General features: G+C 34.4%; 1 protein-coding gene across 2 annotated transcripts in view; it reads right to left on the bottom strand.

Annotated features, from left to right (window-relative positions):
* DMD (dystrophin) overlaps nucleotides 1-22,731 on the bottom strand; it is a 2,128,065-nt gene that overhangs the window by 1,281,166 nt on the left and 824,168 nt on the right. For both annotated transcript variants that reach the window (XM_067723245.1, XM_067723244.1), the window contains exons 34-37: nucleotides 22,246-22,416; nucleotides 5,456-5,635; nucleotides 5,019-5,147; nucleotides 3,391-3,561 (exon numbers count right to left, since the gene is read on the bottom strand). In XM_067723245.1, coding sequence (XP_067579346.1) covers nucleotides 3,391-3,561; nucleotides 5,019-5,147; nucleotides 5,456-5,635; nucleotides 22,246-22,416 — 651 coding nt within the window. The remainder of the gene's footprint in view (nucleotides 1-3,390; nucleotides 3,562-5,018; nucleotides 5,148-5,455; nucleotides 5,636-22,245; nucleotides 22,417-22,731) is intronic.

Below are 22,731 nucleotides of genomic sequence, written 5' to 3'. Positions count from 1 at the left end.
TACTGATATTACTTTCACCATTTTATATAATTATAATAATTTATAGATTTTTTCAATGTATGCTTTTACATATCTTAGGTCATTTGATCCTCACCACAATCTTGAGGTTAAGATAAGACAGGCATAATCTTATTGCTTTTCTGGATGGAAATGAGATTCTGTGAGGTAAAGGGTCAAATCCAAGATCACACTCAAAGTATTGTGGCTTGAAGTTAAGAATTTTTTTCCTCTCGCCACACTGCTCCTCACTGATAGTTAAAATTACCACTGCTGAGAACTGCATCTGATGGACAAGTTCTCAGCCAATCTAAACCGAGGAACCCAATGTACACTGCTTTCTGGATTTTGGAATTTCTTGTCATGAACAGTCCTTGAAGGACACAGACTTCATATTCACCAAATAGTGAATCCAGATATTATCAGTGAGTTCTCAGGATAAATTTTTGCTCTACTCATTTGCCCTTTCTAGTTGACCTTTGAAAGGATCCTGAAATTAGTTTTTAAACTGAGTTCTATCCATATTCACTCCCAATCTACTTTTGTTTATCACTGTAGATTTTCTCCCAAGTTTTTCTCCTAAGTGAAAACTACCCATAAACTCAACCTTAAGAGTGTCATATTACAAACCAATCTTACCTTCCATAAGCCTTACTCTAATAGGAACTTGACTTTGAGATCAAAGGCTATCCCTGAGAATTCCAGCACTGCCAAAATTACCCAATCCATAAGCAAACACACATACAAGTCATTAAATTCCTCACTGCATCAACAAAAGATTATTAGACACATTTTAGAGTTATCAGGGACTAATACAACTAATTAGTCCTAATTTTAACTAATCCAACCCAGAAATTTTACACCATGTTCTATGCACATAACTTGTACCTCCTGAACCTCATCAGAGGAAGCAGAAAGATAAAAGGGCAGAAATTCCCCCATCCAATAAGTCTATTCTTATCCATTTTATATACTCAGTTCTAAATAATAACTCCTTTGTGGGGTGGGATAGTTTTCCTTTCAAAAACTACTTATCTAGTTCAACTCCCATATCTTATAAACACTGAAAATGGAATTGCAGAGAGACCACATGTTCTGCCTAATACTGACAAAGTTCAGAATTCAATCTTCTATGTCTGTTGTTCTTCCTACCACACTATGTGATTGCTGGGACCACCTCATCATTAACTGTACACCCCCATGAAGATGTACTAGTGTTAAGCATATTATATGATTGCAATAAGTATTTAAACTTGTGTTTGTAGATATATATTTTTAAGCAAGTATCTTAAACATCCTGTATATTCCCATACTCACTAGCACAATGGACACTCAATACCATTAGTGAATGCAATGATAAACAAGCAAAATGTCAGGTATGCTTTAACTCCATATTTTCTGTTTCATCATGATGATAGAGCTTAATTATCTCTTCAAAGTCCCCAAATGGGGTCAACTATTGCATTCAGTCATCTCTATGAATTTAGAGGAAAAGGAATGCTTTGAAAAGTAAAAATGTGATTGTCATCAATTAATGTATAGTTGAAATATTGATTTAAAATCTTTTATGCTTTTCTTCAGTATGGGTGATAAAAGAAACACATCAAATGGCTCACCTGATGCATGATATCTGGAAGTATACTGACACATTCGTACAGAATATAGAATGACAATTCACAAACTTCTCTTGGCCATGCTATGTTTGTCAGTTTCTACGGTGCATGATGACTTCTACTCATTTTTCAATACCTACAAGTCACAGTCTTTTGACATAGTGTACCTCAATCTACCATTGAAAAAAATCAAGAAAAGAATACCCTGTTTACTCTTAAATATACTCTAGCTCAGTGATTTATTAAAAAGTATAATGGGAAGAATACAAAACTTAGTAATGAAGTATTAGCATTCATCTTTCAGATGACTAAAATAAGTTTTGGTTGTTTAGATATTACCCATTTAATGATATCTCCAGAAGTGAAAACAATTGTCTGTTTAAACAGTAGAGTAAATTCTTACAAAAAACAACTATGGACTAAAAATAAAATTTTAGAATCTGTCGGATGTTTTTCAGGTGAGGATTACTTCATATATAAATGAGTAGAACTAATTAGTTAACTATTACAAACAAGAGCAACAAATTAAGGTAAGCTAATACCTTTTTGCTTTGGGAAGGCGAGTTTTGAAGAGTAACTATGTTTCACATGCAATAAAGTATTTAAAATTCATATCACATTTCCAAAAATTTTAGGAATTCCTTTATATATGTACTATTATATATAACAGTGATACAAAGTAATGCCTTAGAAGATTTAAACCATGCTATTATTGGGTGTCCATAATTACCAAATAATTTTTCAAATGTATTCTATTTTTCCAGGAATCAAAACTTACCTGACATATCGCATTTTCTCACAAATATTTCAGTAATGTTATTCTCATTTAAGATTATTTCTAGCAATTATCTGTATATGTAAACACATATATTTCTTTTACATACATTTTTGTATTTGAAAGCATATCATATATATTGAAAAATGTGTCAAACTACATTTTATAAATTTGGGAGGTAATTCCTTGCATTTTGATACTTGCCAAAGAGTTCAAATTCGATAATACTGTGTTTATATATTTTTGCAAGCTACCTATTAAATAAGATTTTTGCCTTCATTAAATGTTACACAAATATAAAGGGTTATCATGCAAAAGTTCCATATACCCTGGTTCTTCATTAAATAGAATAAATATAAATAGACATATAAAATTACAAAAATTAGGATATACAAGCTTTGCAATTATTTGTCTTCATGGTTTGCATGTCATGATAATCTAATGGATTTTATCACAGTAAGTATCGGCAACTAGCAAGAGCAAGTTAAAATACACACACATACACACATGTGCACAACCAGCAAAGATGTACAGAAATCCTACATCATGCAGGAGGTGTACAAGACCTCATTTTGGGTATTTCTTCCATATCACACACAAGCAATATTATATTTGGCAAAATATGTCGGTAGTGCTTTCTTTAGATTATGTCTTTTGTGCTTTTTTGTTGTTGCTGCTGTTGGCCTGCGGCATGCTATTTGTTACTGTGCTGCAGGTTACCCCTGAAAGTACATATGTAAACCAGTGCAGAATGCAGTTCTAGACGAGCTGTGCCACGGAAAACAAAATGACAGAGAGAGAGGGATACAGGGGGTAGGGAGGGAAAAAGGGAGAGAGATTGATCTCCCATGAGATTCAATGGTAAAATTTCCTCAAATACATTTTGGCCTTCATTTTCCTTTTGAAAACCTTGCTGTGAGGGTTGCTTGCCCCCTTCAGGGTACTGCGCAACCTTCGCAAGAGATCATTTATCACTAGTTTCCACCTTGGAGCAGATCTTCCTACCTTTCCAGTCTTAATTCTGTGAGAAATGGCTGCAAATCGATGGTTGAGCTCTGAGATTTTGGGCTCTATTACTTTCCTGCAGTGGTCGCCGCGGTTTGCCATCAAGTTTGCTGCTTGGTCACGCGTGGAGTCCACCTTTGGGCGTATGTCATTCATTTCAGCCTTTAAACGCTATATTCCGTGAGCAAGAGACAGGGCTTAAAGTTAGTAATTAAATGGAAGTTGAAAGAGAGCGAAAGAGTGAGAAAGCAAAAGAAAGAGCGAGGGAGAGGGGGAGAGAAAGAGAGAGAAAGAGAAAGAGCACATGGAGAGAAAATGGAGGGAGTAAAAAGCCAACTTCCATAAAATAGGAGTCGAGTGAGAATGTGTGTGACCTCAGGAAAATAGGTCACTCTCCTTGGTTACGTTTGATCTATGTTTAATGAAAGTAATTCCTTAGTCTGAAGAAGGACAAGGGATGTTTTCCTTTGCTATGGAAAACAACTATTCTATGTTGCTGGCAACAATTATAGTATTTTATATTTAGTCTTATCTTATCTTTCCTGAATTTCAAAGCTGTGGAACAACCTGAATATGTGCTTAGGAAGGAAGGTAGCTGAAGAACAATTTTCTATTCCTTCTGAGTACTTACAAGTTCCTTTTTCTTTATCATATCGATTGCCATGGAAAAAATGGATTTTCTAACAGATAAGAATTCTGTGTCACAGACAGAGGGATTGAGGAAAGCTCTGTCTGACTCAAGGGGTTGGAGAGGCTGTAAGTGAAATAACTCAGTTCCTATTTTTCCAAAGACTCTGAAGGAACATCCCTTACCTATACATCAAAGGAGAAGGAAGAGTAAAATAAGGTACAGACAATAGGGTAAATATTTCTGGGGGACAGCCTGAAATACATTTATAGTTTTTCATTAAAAAGGAATTGCAATCCTTAGAAAATATCAATTTCATAAAAAATAAACAAATGAATTGTATAGACAGAAACTACAATTTTTAAGCATTCTTTAAATAGTAATCCACTAGTCAAAATTATTGAAAATTTCAACAAAACAAAGGCATTGTTTAATTTATATGAGACTTCTTCAAATGCAATTCTTCCTATTTAACTGAAAAAACTGTCATCAAATAGAGGTATTATAGCATCAGTAAGTTACATTTGCACATTATACCCCTCATATCCTTTTACAGGAACCATTTTTTTTTTTAAAGTAAAGACTAAGTTGCCATTGAGAAAGACAGCTTAGGATGTCCTAATAATCAGTTTCAATACCAAAAAGAGAGAACACGAAGCCATGTTTAGTTTACATATAGTTAAGAATGAAAAATTCAGTTTTATGTAAGCTCAGTATTGTTACTAATTACTAAGATTTAGACATCGCATAGGCAAAATGTCCATAGATTGGACTCCCGTTGTTTACTCAGATGGTCTGTGAACAATGCTGAGAAAGAAGTAGGGAGGGAAGGAAAGAAGGCATTAAAGGAGAAAGGAAAGGAAGAAAGGAGGTGGGGAAGGAAGAGAGGAAGATTTTTTTCACTCTTATTAAGAAGTCCTTTGTATCTTTTAGGACAAAGATAATTGATATAACTGTTGCACAGTGTGAAAATTACTTTTCATAATAGTTTATTTGCTACCTTAAGCATGTCTTCTTTTTGCTGTGGTTTCTTTTTCTCAGATTCATCCAGAAGTGTATCAGCCTGAATGATCCAGTTTGTGATGTGATTCACATTCTGGTCAAAGGTTTCCATGTGTTTCTGGTATTCCTTAATTTTAGAGACATACCATGACATAGTATTAGTTAGACAATATTTTAAAATATTTGTCCTACTCTGTACAATTTTAAAAGACAAAAAATGTAGTATCATTCAAATTACTTTTAGGTGCAATCTCCATATAGAATATAATACAAACATGCAAAAATATCTTACACTATAGAAATAGATATTGAAATAAGGGCCAACACTTATGCGGAGTTGAAGAATTTGCTAACATAAATACTATTATTTAAAGCTTATATAATTTCTTTCTCGTGATGGAGAGGGGCTGAAAATCTTCCAGCCTCTTCTCTTACCAACAAAAGGTTTAACCACTCTTCTGCCCGGGAAGTGACAGCTATCCAGTTACTATTCAGAAGACTCAGTTTATCTTCCACCAAGGTCTCCTTCTTGCCCAAAACTGCTTTCAAGGCCTCTCCTAGCTCTGTAATGCTCTTTAGGTGAACCTTCTGTTTCTCAATCTCTTTCTGAGTAGCCTGTGAAAAGAACAGCATTTGAGCTTCGAGTACTGTCGTCTTAAGACTTAAAGCTTTTGAAATGGCTATGCGTCCAGTTACTATGGTGAGAGTTTTCAAGGGTTTAAACTTTCAACCATGTCTTTAGGAATGATGAAAATCATCCCATATACACTGTAGTTTCGTTACTGGGTACATATGAATATGTATGCATACGTAAACATGATTGACTTATTTATTTATGATTGCACATATTTAATAATAAACATACATACTGTCCATCTAAACATATTCATATTTACTTAATTTGTAAAAGTATTGGCTAAAGGTAGATCTCAGAAAATCCATCCACAAATAAGCAACTGCTTTTATTTATTTACTTATTTACCGTATTTTTATTTTATTTATTTTTTTAACATCTTTATTGGAATATAATTGCTTTACAATGGCGTGCTAGTTTCTGCTCTATAACAAAGTGAATCAGCTATACATATACATATATCTCCATATCTCCTCCCTCCTGCATCTCCCTCCCACCCTCCCTATCCCACCCCTCCAGGCAGTCACAGTCACAAAGCACCGAGCTGATCTCCCTGTGCTATGTGGCTAAGCAACTGCTTTTACAAAATTCAGCAGTTATTGCACTCCTGTATTTCTACTGCAGGTACTTTCAAATTTTTGGTGCCACAAACCTGTTTGGCATCTGGTGAAACTTAAGTATCCTTTCTCATAATAATGTTTTTAAAAGGATAAAATTAAATGCAATGGATTTAAAATTAAAAACAATTATACTTAAATAAAATATACAAAATATATTTTTAAAATTTGTGAGATAGTAATACATGTTTTCTTTCGTAACATGTATAACTACAATGATCTAGCAACAAACCCTTAGGATAATTTCAAAGTAGTGATTAGCACCACTGGTGTTTTGAATTATATTCAATGACTAGAATGTAATATAAAATTATCTGTCATAATTTTATCTGTGACTGCTGGCAAAGTCACAGGAAGTACTGATACTGCTGGGATTTGTTGCTCACACTCATAATTGAAAAAATGCTTAATTTCAGTTAGAAGTAAATTAAAGAGATACTATTAAAATCCCCTAAGAGAGCACCAGTACTTCCTAAGACTTGATTTTCAAACCTGAAAATAAGCACATTTAATATTAGAAATTATGTAGAGAGTTGATGGAAAACTGATCCTAGTATAAACTTTACTGTCAGTTCTACGTACACCCTTTCTTGTGACGTGTCATGGCGGACCACAAAGTCTGAGCCAAACAGATACTCTCTCAAGAAGTTTAACTGAGAGATACAGAGACTATGGTAATACCCCAGCTGAGAAGTCATTTGAAATGGAGCTGATGTCTTTACTGCAGCAAGTCAAAGCCATAGTAAGACAAAATTACTGGGTAGCAGCAATGACAAGAAGTGGAGGGAGACCTTTTGCAAAGAGGCAAATGAAATATATGCACAGAGAATAAGAGAAGTGGTCCAAGTAAACGACAGGAAGATGGTGTCTATGAGGCCAGCATATATCCTTAGTCCTATATATTCTCAAGGTGCATTTCTATCTTTGTAGTATACAGAAATAACTCTTATGGCTGCCTTTCCTCCATACTCTCAGGTCCTGATCTACTCAAAGTATATATAAATACACACACACACATATACACATTTTGCTTTTGCTTTGGCTATCAAATAAGCAGGGGAATAAATGAGGTTAAAAGATGGTATAAAATAATTTCTATATAAAACAGTCATTGTTTCTTCAATTCTAATATATACTTTTCTATTTGTTTTTCTTTTTCAAAATAAAAAAAATCTGAAATTAAGGTAATTAATGCTAAATGAACTTATCAGCTACCATGCAATGGGCTATTTGTAATGTAGCTGTCATCTGTTGCACATGAGTGAGTTAGCAATTCATAAAAGGAATTCCTTCATGTATTAATCACAAATGTTACTGAGCTCCTGCTAAATGGCTCACTATTACAGCAGAGATGTAGGTGATTTTACCTAGTGTCTTTTAGGAAATTATGAGAAATGCCATCTTTGGGTGGAAAAAGCCCTTCTGCAGTTTGACTTGTGACTGCTCATGGGCTAGATTCCAGCCCTTTCATTCCCTTTGTCTGCACCCTTGTGTAGCACACAATCTTTACAACCATACATGGTAGCCACTATTCTAGGCACTGTGGATAAAATGATAGAGACACAAAGTCCTTACCTTTATAAAACTTATATTTGAGTATGACAAAAATATGAAAATATATGTAAATGAGCATTTCCTACTTCCTATATTCCAGACTAGTGCCTTGTCACTATAGTTCATTTACTCATAAAGGTAACACCTCACAAAGTTAAAGAAGTTAAAGCTTAATTTATATTTGGATCACTAACTATCTCTTAAAATAACTTCAGAAAGATGATACTATGTTTAAACTTTGATACAAAAAGTCGTTGCGTACATAGACATTTGTCCCTTCTAAGCCAGGCAATGCGATTAAAGGCAGTGGAAATTTCCAAATCTCAGAAGAGATCAGAGAAGTTTTGAATTTAGGAAATATTGTTGCAAACAGTTAATGGGTCACAAACAACTATTATTCATTAAAATCTCCCCAAATTCTCCAGCTAATTTTCAAGAGAAAATGTTTAATGTCCAGTGATACTTCATTCAGTTAATAAGAACAAGAAAACAGGAAATGTGGACTAATTTCTGGTTTCATTTTATGTTTTTCAATGTTGTAAGGTAAAACTCAAACATGTTGAAGTTAACACCATCATGAACATGAGCTTGAAAAAAACCAGTGTTCATTGTGGTAGTGTATAACCGTTTATGGCCAAAAGTGAATAAGGAGAAAATTTACACAACTACTGTAAAAAGACCTAAAGTCAAACCTTTACATGTGGTATTCAAGAATAAACTGGTATTGAATCATTTGTATAAATGCTATTTTTGGTTAGGAAAAATATTGTGCTCATTTAATGGATTTTTTATTTTCCCCCACAAAAGCATTTTTTTTTAAAGAAGATGTTGGAGGTAGGAGTTTATTAATTAATTAATTTATTTTTGCTGTGTTGGGTCTTCATTTCTTTGCGAGGGCTTTCTCTAGTTGTGGCGAGCGGGGGCCACTCTTCATCGCGGTGTGCGGGCCTCTCACTATCGCGGGCTCTCTTGTTGCGGAGCACAGGCTCCTGATGCGCAGGCTCAGTAGTTGTGGCTCATGGGCCTAGCTGCTCCGCGGCATGTGGGATCCTCCCAGACCAGGGCTCGAATCCGTGTCCCCTGCATTAGCAGGCAGATTCTCAACCGCTGCTCCACCAGGGAAGCCCACCACAAAAGCATTTTTAATTAATGGCATGGCTTACAAATAATAGGATCTTAGATTTTAAAAAATATGCTGATCTTGCTCTGTGAAGATCTTACTTAAATTTCAATGAGTCAATGTACATTAGATGCTTAATACCCACTCTGCACTGTGCCATTCACTGCCAGAGATAAGGAAGGAGGCAGTCTCTGCATACCTTGCTCTAATGCTACCTAAAGTGTAGCTGCAGAGAAAAGTTGAAACACAAGCAAACAATTTGATATCATATTAGAAAGAACATAATTTTGAGGAAAAGATAATTCATGGCTGGGATAAGCATGAATGGCTTCAAGGGAGAGGTGATAATTGAAACCAGAGTTTACCGTAAAGGACGGGATGGTTTAGACTGACTAAAGACAAAGTATAAAATGATGAGAAAGTACGAAGGTTGGAATCAAAAGCCACCAAAAGGGGAATATGGGGTACTCACTGGAAACTAAAAACATATATTTTAAGATGTCAAGGAACCATTTTTCCATGCTCTAAAAGTCTCCCTTAACAGAAGAATGTCTATACTTGCAGATGTATTGAGAACTGAATTACTGAATTAAACTACAGCTACTCTGTTGGCCATTCTCTCTATACCCTTACCTCTTTAAGAAAGGTAGACTTATTTATGGGGTTGGTGAGATGGGGAGAAACAATTGAAAATACACTTCTTCCTCTCAAAAGGCATTCAATCCTCATCACACATGATTTCTTCTGTTGCCTTATGAGGTGAGGGCTGGAGAGGGTTTGGGAAGGTCTACCCTTCTGAATGGGCAAGTTCAAATTCAATGATTAAATTGAATAAATTGTAAATCAGCTCTCTTAGTTTTTTTTCAATCATGCAGTAGTGTGACAGATTCTAGGATCAATTTTAAGGTTGAATTAAAAGCAAAATTATGGACACAGTTTTGTTTTGACCTATGACATGGTCATAAGTCTAGTTACAGGAGTTTCAACAACAGCTTAATGTGAACTATCTACTTGGTGCTTGGGGTTTTATGATACAGGAAAAAAAAATGTCAGATAAGAGAACTCAATGTAAATATCAATTGCCACAAAATCTAACACTTTTCTTTATTTTCCATATCTTTAATTTGTAACATCTGATAGCTCCAGAATAAATAGTTGAAATATTAAACACTACCCTCTATGATTTTAAAGAAACAAATTTGCTCTCTACTTTTTCGTAGCCATAGCAATTTTTTAAATGCTAAAACAATTTTCTTATAATAAAAGAAATGGGTAGCATAGGTTAATTTCTCCTAATTAAGACACCCACCCATGTGTTCAAGTGAAGGATGGAAACTACATTCTGATTCATCCCTCATACCTATAAGTTAAATCACTTGAGTCTAATTTTAAGTGGCCTGAGAGGTTCAGGATTTCATCCTCAGCTTCATCAGCTCTCTTCACTGATGAGGTAGCAGGCTGGAAAAACCTGTTCTGTCAGTCTCTGTTGATCATAAAATTATGTGATGGAAACATCTTTAATTGATTTAAAGGTAAAATAGTAAAAAGTGTTGGATTAATTATCTGGTCCCATAGGAACACATCCACAGATATTTGCCAACAGGGGCAGAGAAACAAAACCCACTTGCGCTTGAGCCTCTCTTTCACCCATTTCACATTTTCAGAGGTCCAATGCTTTCCACAAATTCTCCTGGAATTTCTGATGGATTTATATTCTTAGGATAACTTCTCAATCTGATTTCCTATTATTCCCACCCTCTCCCCTTTTTTTTTATGAATTCTTTTTCTTGAATTTTATTTTATTTTTTTTCTACAGCAGGTTCTTATTAGTCATCAATTTTATACACATCAGTGTATACATGTCAATCCCAATTGCCCAATTCATCCCTCTCCCCTTTTTTTATCTCTTAGGTGTCCCCTGTCCCATAGATTCTATCTTCACTCAGTCCCACCTTTAGTCAAATGTGTGCCATAACACCATTTCGATGTATTTTCCATCCTTTACTAGGATGCTACAAAATTCCTGTTTATTTGATCTTTCTTTACCTCTCGTGCAAGTTCCCACTATATGGATGAAGAGTTAACTAACACACCCAAAAAAGGTATTTTAAAAGGTTACCCTCACCAAGTGAATTCTGCCTTCAGTCAGTCTGCATAAATATTATACCATTTCTGGTCATCAGAAATGGGAGAGAGTTTTCACCTTTAGCTACAAAACATATTCACGGGAAGAAAGTGAACAAATTTACCACATTACTGCAATTCTAAGATGTGCATTTGTCACATATTAAGGTCTCTGAAATTGAGATAAAACGTACAATATATGTTCACATTTAAGATGGTGGTGTTTCTTTTGATCCAAAATAGCTGTAATTAAATCAACAGTGTATCATTCAATCTAATATGTCTTAAATGTGATAAAACATGATATTAATTGTTTTTTCTGGTCCTACATTACTCTGCCATGGTCCAAGGATTCAAACATATTTTATTATTAGGCTAATGTGATGGAATAATATAATGATACATTTTAAAAGAATATAAAACATTAAATAGTGGATTTTATACCAATGTGTATTGACTTTTTATTAATAATGCATTGCCTATTAAAAAAGAATTTCATGAAAGCAGAATACGCAAAACAGAAATTATAGCTATAATGACAGTGAATAGTGACTCCGGTGGCATTTAACAGATGTTCTATTTTCTAAGTAACAGCTGCTTGATGCATTCATTGTACAAACTTAATGATCTGCTAGTGTTATTTCACTTCACAGATAAATTACTGTGCTCTCTTTAAAAAAGATATGTAATTTTTCACGGGAATGATAGTGTAACAGACTGTAGAAATAAGTAATAGTTCTCACGCTTTTATAGCTAAGGGGAGTGATGAGTTGATGCAATTATCCAGATAATCTAGGACCAGAGGCCAGATCTCTTTAAACCGTGAAAGATAATTGTTAAAAAAAAAAAAAAAAAAACTACAGGACATCATTGGCTGAACTGAACGTCGATCTCGTAAGACTGCTTGTACTGCACTAGCTAGTGGTTCTCAAACTTTGCTGAATATTAGAGACACTGGCCACACTCAGACCAATCAAATCAGAATTTCTGCGGGTAGGCTCTCAGCACTGGTAGGCTTTTAAAGTTCCCCAGGTGATTTCAATGTGCGGCCAATGCTGAGAACCACTGGCAAAACAGAATGATACGTTATGTCATGAGATCTTAGTGGGTAACTCTCATTAAATTTTAGCATTGAAGTGACAGCAGAAGGATAATTGAGGAAAGGTATAATTGTTGTTCTTAATGTTGACTATTATAAAAATTTGTCCCTGAAATAAACGTGAAAATCATGACTTGTTACATAAGTGGCTATTTAGACATGAATTATTTTGCATTATAATACCCTGAGTTAAACTCAACATTTATGTGTGTGTGTGTGTGTGTGTTTGTGTGTGTGTGTGTGATTCTAACACGTAACTCTTGGTATCCCACGACTACTGTTAATAAAAATTAATGGTCAATTTATGTAAAATGGTAAATACGAATTATCCAAAAAGTTGATGGATTAAACTATTAAACTATTAAACCTTTAAACTATTAAAGAAAAAAAATTATTTTTCTAGGGAATGATATTTAACCATTTTAATTTTTAGATAACACTGTGAATATTAAAGGGCTTTAATATAGCTGAATTATTTAACTGGCTTTGAATTTTTGGCTACTGAAATTAAATTAGGAATGAAAGAAATCTGTTAGTGGTTAAATCAGAAAATCATGTAGATTAAACTTTGCTGAAGCTTATATTTTCCAGACATAATGATCATCTGAGATATAAACTTCTATTTAATTACAGAAATATTTATTTTCCGATGGTTATATTTCTGTGCTCAATTCATATGCTAAACAACTGGGACCAGTAATGGGATATTCAGAATTGATTTACTTATATCCAACTAACCAAAGTGATTTTTTTTTTTTTTTTTTTTTTTTTGGCCATGCTGCGTGGCTTGCAGGATCTTAGTTCCTTGACTAGGAATTGAACCCGTTCCCTTCGCAGTGAAAGCACAGAGTTCTAACCACTGGGCCATGATTTTAAGACATTAACAAATAATATCTAAAATCTAATATCACACCAGTGGCCATAGATTACAGACTAAAATAGGTGATAAATGCACACAGAATTTTCATTTTATTATTTTTATGTGGACTTATATATTGTGCACTTCAAATTTAGCCATGCTGTATTTTATTCTCATTGCGGATGATGAATAGCTTTTTGTCACTTTAGATACCTTAAAATCAGAGATAGTGTTGGATTCTAGTTGCAGATTTGCTATATACCAGGACTTCTATTTTCTCATCTATAAAATGGGAGCATTTGGTCAGATGATTGTTTCCATTTGTTCTAAAAATTACCAAACTTTGAAAGCAAATCAGCATTTTTCTCTTCTCTCAAGAAACGCTTTGGCATTCTTTTAATTTTTATCTCTTAAATTACAATTTATTATATCGAAGAGATTTTTATTGAGCATGTACTACATATCAGATACTATTTTATGCGCATGGGAAAAACCAGTGAACAAAACAGATACTTTCCCTGTCCTTTTGGCAAGTGAAACTGTTAATGCCCATGTAGTAGTCTAAGAGAGTAGGGGTTATCATGACAGCTCAGGGATCTTGTACAGTGCTGGTACTCCAACTCCCCAGGTGCTGGTAACCTCCCCTAGTTTGCCTTACCCTCCCCTTCTGTTGTCTCTGTCTCTACACTAGAGCCATCAGTGTTTCTGACCTCAACCTGGCAAAATCCATTATCAGAGATTTGTACAGTACAAAGAGGGAATATATGTGATCATTCATGGAGTGACAAACATCACAGATGTGGTTTTCTTATGGCATCTCTGTTGTCCAGACCATGCAGCTAGAAGTGATCCACTCTATCAAAATCTTAATATTAATTTTCCCTCTTTATCACTACTCTGATGGAGGCAGATTGTTGAATTTAAAAATAGAATGAGGGACTTCCCTGGTGGCCCAGTGGTTAAGAATCTGCCTGCCAATGCAGGGGACACGGGTTCGAGCCCTGGTCTGGGAAGATCCCACATGCCGTGGAGCAACGAAGCCCGTGCACCACAACTACTGAGCCTGTGCTCTAGAGCCCATGAGCCACAACTACTGAGCCCGTGAGCCACAACTACTGAGCCCATGAGCCACAACTACTGAGCCCATGTGCCACAACTACTGAAGCCTGTGCACCTACAGCCTGTGCTCCACAACAAGAGAAGCCACTGCAATGAGAATCCCACACACCGCAATGAAGAGTAGCCCTCGCTTGCTGCAACTAGAGAAAGCCTGCACATAGCAATGAAGACCCAATGCAGCCAAAAATTTTAAAAATTAGAATGAAACAGCTACTGGGCTTTAGGAATTTCAAATTAGTATTAACGGTTTAACTTTGCAATTCCCATTATAAACTTTTTATCTTATTTCTGTTATTATTATTCTAAAATGTTTTATTCCTGTTATTTTAATTTTTTTTCTTGCCACTCCTGCAAGACCGGGAGAAGTAGCTGTTTCACCTAACACACAGAAACAAAAACAGAGTCAAGCAAAATGTGGAGGTAGGGGAATAGGTTCCAAATGAAAGGAGAAGTAAAAAAAAACACAGGAAAAAAATATCTCAATGAAATGGAGATAAGGAATTTACCTGATAAATATTTCAAAGTAATGGTCAAAAAATGCTCACTGGACTCAGAAGAATGGATGAATACAGGGAGAACTTCAACAGAGACAGAAAGTATAAGTACCAAACAGAAACTAAAGAGCTGAAGATTATAATAACTGAACTTAAAAATACACTAGAGGAGTTCAACAGAAGACTAGAAAAAGCAGAAGAAAGAATCAGTAAAAATATGTGGAGATTAAACAACCTACTACTGAACAACCAATGGGTCAATGAGGAAATCAAGAAGAAATTTAAAGAAATACCTTGAGACAAATGCAAAAGGATATATATCAAATCTATGGGATGGAGAAAGCAGTTTTAAGAGGGACGTTCAAAGTTCATAGAAACATAGGCCTGCCTACCTCAAGAAATAAGGAAAATCTCAAATAAACAGTATAACTTTACACCTAAAGGAAAGAGAAAAATAAGAACAAAGCCCAAAGTTATTAGAAAGAAGGAAATAATAATGGTCAGAGCAGAAATAAATGAAATAGAGACCAAAAAGACAACATAAAATATCAATGAAACTAAGAACAAGTCCTTGGGAAAGATAAGCAAAATGGACAATCCTTTAGGTAGACTCACTAAGAAAAAAAGAGAGAGGGTTCAAATAAATAAGACCAGAAATGAAAGAGGAGAAATTACAACTGACACCAAACAAATATGAAGGACCATAAGAGACTACTATGAACAATTATATGCCAACAAACTGGACAACCTACAAGAAATGGATACATTCCTAGAAACATACTATCTTCAAAGACTGAATCATGAAGAAATAAAAAATATGAACAGACCAATTACTAGTAAGGAGACTGAATCAATAACCAAAGAACACCCAACAAACGAAAGTCCAGGACCAGACAACTTCAGTGATGAAGTCTATCAAATATTCAAATAATATTTAATACCTGTCCTTCTCAAACTCTTCTAAGAAATTGTAGAGGAGCAAGTGCTCCCAAGCTCATGTTATGAGGCTAGCATCACCCTGATACCAAAACCAGAGAAGGACACCACAAAAAGAGAAAATTACAGGCCAAGATCTCTGATTAACATAGATGCAAAAATCTTCAACTACGCATTAGCAAATGAATTCAAGAATACATTAAAAGGATTATACATCTTGATGAAGTGGGATTTATTCCAGGGATGAAAGGAAGCTTCAACCTCTGCAAATCAATCAACATGATACACCATGTTAACAAGATGAAGAATAAAAATCATATGATCATCTCAGTAGATGCAGGAAAAGCATATGACAAAAATCAATACCAATCCATAATAAAAATTCTCAACGAACTGGATATAGAGGGAATGTTCCTCAACATAATAAAGGCCATTTTTCACAAACCTACAGTTAACATCATAATGAAGAAAACTGAAAGATTCTCCTCTAAGATCAAGAACAAGACAAGGTTGTCCACTCCCCCCACTTTTATTCAACATAGTATTAGAAGTACTAGCCTGAGCAATTAAGCAGGAAAAAGAAATAACAGGCACCCACATTGGAAAGAAAGAAGTAAAACTGTCACTATTTGTGAACAACATAACTTTACATATAGAAAACCCTAAACACTCTACCAAAAAACTTTTAAAACTTATAAATTCAGTAACTTAGCAGAGTACAAAATCAATACACAAAAATCTGTTGCATTTTGATACACTAAAAGTATCAGAAAGAGAAATTAAAAAAATAAACCCATTTACAATTTCATTGTAAACCCATTCTACAATTTCATAAAGAAGAATAGAATGCCTAGGAGTAAATTTAACTAAGGAGTTAAAGAACTTATACACTTAAAACTACAAGACACTGATGAAAAAAGTGAAAAAAACACAAATAAATGGAAAGATATTCCATGCTCATGGATTGGAAGAATTAATGTTGCTCAAATGTCCATATTAACCAAAGCAAACTACAATTGCAATGCAATCACTATCAAAATTCCAATGACATTTTTCCCAGAAATACAACAAACCATCCTCAAATATGTATAGAATCACAAAAGATCCTGAATAGACAAAGCAGTCTTTGAAAGAAGAAGAATATAGGTGGAGGCATCATGCTCCCTGATTTCAAATTATACATCAAAGCTATAATAGTTTAAAGAGTGTGGGTTTGGCATACAAACAGACACACAGATCAGTGGAACATAGCCCAGAAATAAACCCATGTATATATGGCCAATTAATCTATGACAAAGGAGCCATGAATATGGGGGGAATGACAGTCTCTTCAATTAATGGTGTTGGGGAAACTGGACAACTACATTCAGAAGAATAAACCTGGACTACTATCTTTCACCATATACAAAAAATAACTCAAAATGGATTAAAGAGTTGAATGTAAGACCATAAACCATAAAACTCTGTAAAGCTTCTGGACATCAGTCTTAGCAATATTTTTTGAATCTGATTCCAAAGGCAATTGCAACAAAAGCAAACATAAGCAAATGGGACTACATGAAACTAAAAAGCTTCTGTACAGTGAAGGAAGCCATTATCAAAATGAAATGGCAATCTACTGAATGGGAGAAGACATTTGCAAATCACATATCTATAAGGGGTTAATATCCAAAATATATAAAGAGCTCATACAATTCAGTAAGAAAAAAAAAAACAAACAATCTGATTAAAAAATGAGCAGAGGATCTAAATAGATACTTTTTTTTCCAAAGGAGACATACAGATAGTCAACAGGCACATGGGGAGATGCTCAAGATCACTAATCATCAGGGAAATGTTAATCACCACAATGAGATACCCCTTCACAGCTGTCATAATGGCTATTATCAAAAGGACAAGAAATAACAAGCGTTGGCAAGGATGTAAAGAAAAGGCAACCCTAGTGCACTGTTGGTGGGAATGTAAACTGGTGCAGTCTCTACAGAAACCAGTATGGATGTTCCTCAAAAAAAAATTAAACTATCATATGACCCAGCAATTCTACTTCTGGGTATTTATCAAAAGAAAATGAAAACAATAATTCTAAAAGATACATGCATCTGTATGTCCATTGCAGTACTATTTACAATAGCCAAGATATGAAAACAACCTAAGTGTCCACTGATGTATTAATGGATAAAGAAGATGTGATGTACAGACACACACACACAAACACACACACACACACACACTGGAATACAACTCAGCCATAAAAAGGAATGAAATCTTGAAATTTCTACAACATGGATGGACCCTGATGGTATTATGTTAAATGAAGTAAGTCAGACAGAGAAAGACAAATACCATATGATTTCACTTATATGGGGAACCCAAAAAAACAAAACTTACAGAGAACAGATTGGTAGTTGCTAGAGGGGAGGGGTGTTGGGGTGTGGGAGAAATGGGTGAAGGAGGCACTCAAGAGGTACAGACAAAGACAAATACCATATGATTTCACTTATATGTGGAATCTAAAAAAACAAAATAAATAACAAAATAGAAACAGAGTCATAGATACAGAGAACAAACATGCAGTTGCCAGAGGATGGGGGCAAGATAGGGGAAGGGGATTAAGAGATGCAAACTTACAGTTATAAAATACATGAGTTATGGGTATGAAATACATAGTGTGGGGAATACAGTAAATAATAATAATCTTTGTATGGTGACAGATGGTAACTAGACATCATGGTGATCATTTTGTAATATATAGAAATATAAAATCAATATATTGTGTACCAGGAAGTAACATAGTTTTGTAGGCCAATTATACTTTAAAAACAAACAAACTCATAGAAAAAGAGATCAGATTTATGGTTATCAGAGTAGGGGGTTGGGGAAGGGGAAATTGGATGAAAGTGGTCAAAAGATATAAACTTTCAGTTTTAACATAAACAAGTACTCAGGGATATAGCGTACAACATGATTAATTAACACTGCTGTATATTATATATGAAAGTCCTTAAGAGAGTCAATGCTAAGTTTTCTCATCACAAGGAAAAAATTTTTTTCTTTTCTTTTGTTTGTATATGAGATGATAGATATTAACTAAACATATTGTGGTCATCATCTCATGATGTACATAAATCAAATCTTTATGGTGTACACCTTAAACTTATACAGTGCTGTATGTAAATTATATCTCAGTAAAACTGAAAGAAAAAATAAAACGCCAATGACTACTAAAATGCAAAAGAAAAAAAAAGTTGGATTTTTTTCTACCTAGTGCGGTATCAAAATGCTGCCTGAAACGTCCCAATCTCAGGATTTTTATTGCTGTTGATGATGCATGAGGTGGAAAGAACATCACCTGATTTTCGAATAAGTGATTAAGCTTGTGCTACTGACTACATTATAGAAAAAATAAAAAGAACGTGGGAAATGAAAAAAAAGAGGTACAAACTTGCAGTTATAAAGTAAGTCATGAGGATATAATGTACAGGATGGTGACTATAGCTGACAAAATTATATTACAAATTTTCAAGTTGTGAAAAACGTAAATCTTAAAAGTTCTCATCACAAGAAGAAAAACATTTGTAACTTTGCATAGTGACAGATGGTAATGAGACTTGCCGTGGTGATCATTTCACAGTGTATGCAAATGTCGAACGTTTATGCTGTACACCTTAAACTAATACAATGCTATATGCCAATTATACTTCAATAAAAAGAAACCAAAAGTAAATAAATGAATTTGTTTTGAAAAGAAGTCTGACATTTATCTTTTGAAATGGCAGGTGAGACTAACCGTCTGAGTCAAGTTCTCCATCTACCAAGAAAGCATTTGAAATGAGAATGTACTAAGGAGTCATGGGGTTTCATGTATGAAAGTTTAACTTTTTTTTCATTTTAAGAAAGTAGAATCATTATCATAAATGTGACTGCTTTATATCTGTAAGCCGCATGTTTTTACTATATGACTGTAATTTTTGAAAAAGCTTCAGCACCTTCCAAATGAGTTTATTAAAAAATTATGTAATTAAGATGTAAATGTGTATCCTTTTCATTTGACCACTAAGGGGTCTAAAAGTATATCATTAGCAGCTTAGTGTTTCAAAAGATCGAGGAAGAGTGATAAATTATCATACAGACAAAGAAAAACGCCAGATTTCTATCCTTTTTTTCCTGTTGGATCTCAAATTAGTATTGCTCCAGAGTTTTATGGAAAATGCTTCAGATAGACTCAGTAAGCTGAGCCGTCTCCAGAACACTCAAGCTTTCTAACATGACAAGGATTATCTAGAAACCTTGCCAAGTTCTTTATCTTATATTTTAATGAGTTTATGGTGAGGCTAAAGCAAACATATCTCCTTAGGTGACATATTCAATGACCTTATGGAGACTCTGGAATTTTGAGTTCATATGTGGCATACTTCTGTAGTTTCACCTCAGTTAGTTATAAATTGTAGTCAGAATTGTTCAAATTCCCTTCATGTATAGCTCTACTCCTTTGCGCACCATTATGTTAGCATTCCTCATTATATTTAGAAAGCTACTCTACTAATATGGGATGAATTGTGTTCCCTCAACGTTCATATGATGAAGTCCTAACCCCAGTACCTCAGAATGTGACCCTATTTGCAGACAGGACATTTAAAGAGGTAATTAAGTTAAAAAAAAAAAAAAAAAAGGTCATTAGGGTAGACCCTAATCCAAAATGACTGGTGTCCTTATAAGAGAAATTGGGAGACATGCATGTACAGAGGGAAGACCATCTGAAGACAGCTATTTACAAGATATGGAGAGAGTCCTCAGAAAAAAACAACCCCGACAAAGCCTTGACCTCGGACTTCCAGCCTCCAGAACTGTGAGAAAATAAACTTCTGTTGTTTAAGCCTCTCAGTCTGTGGTATTTTGTTAGGCCGCCCTAGTAAACTAACATATCCATTAAACTGGATATGAACAACCAAATATATTGTCCCTAGCATTAAGGGAAGGGTGACAGAATGAAGCCTGGATCATTTTCATGAATCCTCTACATGTCCCATGGATGTTTTACCATATTTTATACTTTAATAGATCATAAATATTTTCTGGGCTTTTTTTAAATTTATGAGTACTTATGGTTGAAACTGCCATCAGTAGGTCATATATATATAGAGAGATAGATCATTCAGGACTTCTCTGTCTTTATCTTAGGATGGAAAAGGAAAAGTTGATACTGCTCTGGCCAAAAGTGCTGTCTGTCCCTGAGAATGCATTCTCTTTTTCTTCATTTTAGTATAAGACCTACTCATCATTTCAGCAGGACACACTGGCTACCCAGCCAGATAGAGACCATCTTTTGCCACCCTCCCTGAAGGCTAGATATGATCATGTGATTAAGATCTGGCAAATGGAATTTTGGCTTATTTCTTATAACAGCCCAGCTTGCACCTAAATACATGATTGTCATTGATCCCAACTAAATTATCACACAGAAATATGATGTTTGTTTGGGTGATAAGGGGAAATAAAAGGCCAATGTAACTTCTAATCTGTACCCTCTGTACACTCACTACTGTAATAATCTCACAATATATACGATCCTGAACTAATAACTCCAAGTAAATATCTTATCTCTAACAACAAATCTATTCTGAAAGGGAAGAAAAAGACATTTATTCCCTAATGTTTATTTGACAAAAATTGTATGTAACAAATTTTTACATCTACTTGTCATCTGAATCTACATAAAGAAAATCAGTTTTCAGTTTTGATCTCATTGTATGACTAAGTTTTTACATAATGCAATTAAAATTTCCGAAATTTGGATAATCTAGATAGGCTTCTTGAATTCAAAATAAAGCACAGATCTCTTAAACATCTAGTTAACGCAGGCACATGTTTGTTAATTTAAAAAAATGAGGGGGCAGAGTGTGCTATGATTTATTTTTTTCTAAGTGCCCAAAGGCTTGGCAAAGTTTAAGGTGAAAACACATTATTAATATCAACTATTTACTTTATATCAACACACTTTTAAGTAATGCAGTAATATATCAACTGAAAAAAAAAAAATTAAGCTATTAGTGCCTTGACCTTGAACTGTAGAGAACAATGATGTCTGAATGGCTGTCAGAGAAACAGCAAGAATCTACCAGTTGAGGATTAAAGGAAATCCCGTGCCGTTTGGTGATGGAAACGATAGTGGTCATACAGACCCCATGAGATTTTTTCTATGACTGCAACATCAACAATCTGCTGATCTTGTGAGTCTGTCCTGCCCAACTGTCTGCAGTCTCTGCATCTTTGCCTTCCTCGTGGCTGTGGGGTCCACCTGAATAGTCTCTTAGGCAAGCTAGGGAACACAGAATCTCATCTTTGGACTGACTTTCTGACTAACGATGTATATATTTTTAAGGATTGATGTATATATTTTAAGGATGTATATATTTTTATGAATATATTTTTATTCATAACCTACCTAATTCTAAACAAGCTTTGGAGAGACACTTGCTAAAGCTTCCCACTAGCTTTATTGTATTCCTGAAATATACAGTTAAACTACTGATGAATTTTTGAGGAACGGAAGAATGAAGCACAATAATATTTATGAATCTATTATTGTTGCACACTAACAGTTCCTTGAAAAATCATATAGCTGTATGTTTCATGTATGCTAAAAATAACCTTCAGTGATATAGGTTTTACCTTTCCCCAGGCAACTTCAGAATCCAAATTACTAGGCATTCCTTCAACTGCTGATCTCTTTGTCAATTCCATATCTGTAGCTGCCAGCCATTCTGTCAAGACATTCATTTCCTTTCGCATCTTACGGGACAACTTCAAACATTTCTCCAACTGTTGCTTTCTTTCTGTTACCTGAAAAGAATGATAATAAAATGTAGTTTGGTTTACTTTTTCAATTCAAGTTTAATTTTAGCTACTTAATTGGAAATTTCATATTTTTGTCATTTTAAAATAACCTTTTTCTTACTTTTTAAAAATAATATTTTAGAAAAATTATATATTCTGAATATTAATAGTGAATAAGCACAGTCTAGGGAAGATGAGATCGTTTCTCCAAAAGATAGTGTGCTGCATCAGGTAGAAAGAAAAGCTATTATTTTCTCTAATATAAATAAAAAATAAATTATGGACAATTTTTTTTAAATAAATAGAATGATATAAATCAAA

The sequence above is a fragment of the Pseudorca crassidens genome, chromosome X, assembly GCF_039906515.1.
Source record: "Pseudorca crassidens isolate mPseCra1 chromosome X, mPseCra1.hap1, whole genome shotgun sequence".
NCBI lineage: Eukaryota > Metazoa > Chordata > Mammalia > Artiodactyla > Delphinidae > Pseudorca > Pseudorca crassidens.
The sequence above is the reverse complement of the archived record's forward strand: the minus strand, read 5'-3'. Positions and strand labels throughout refer to the sequence as shown.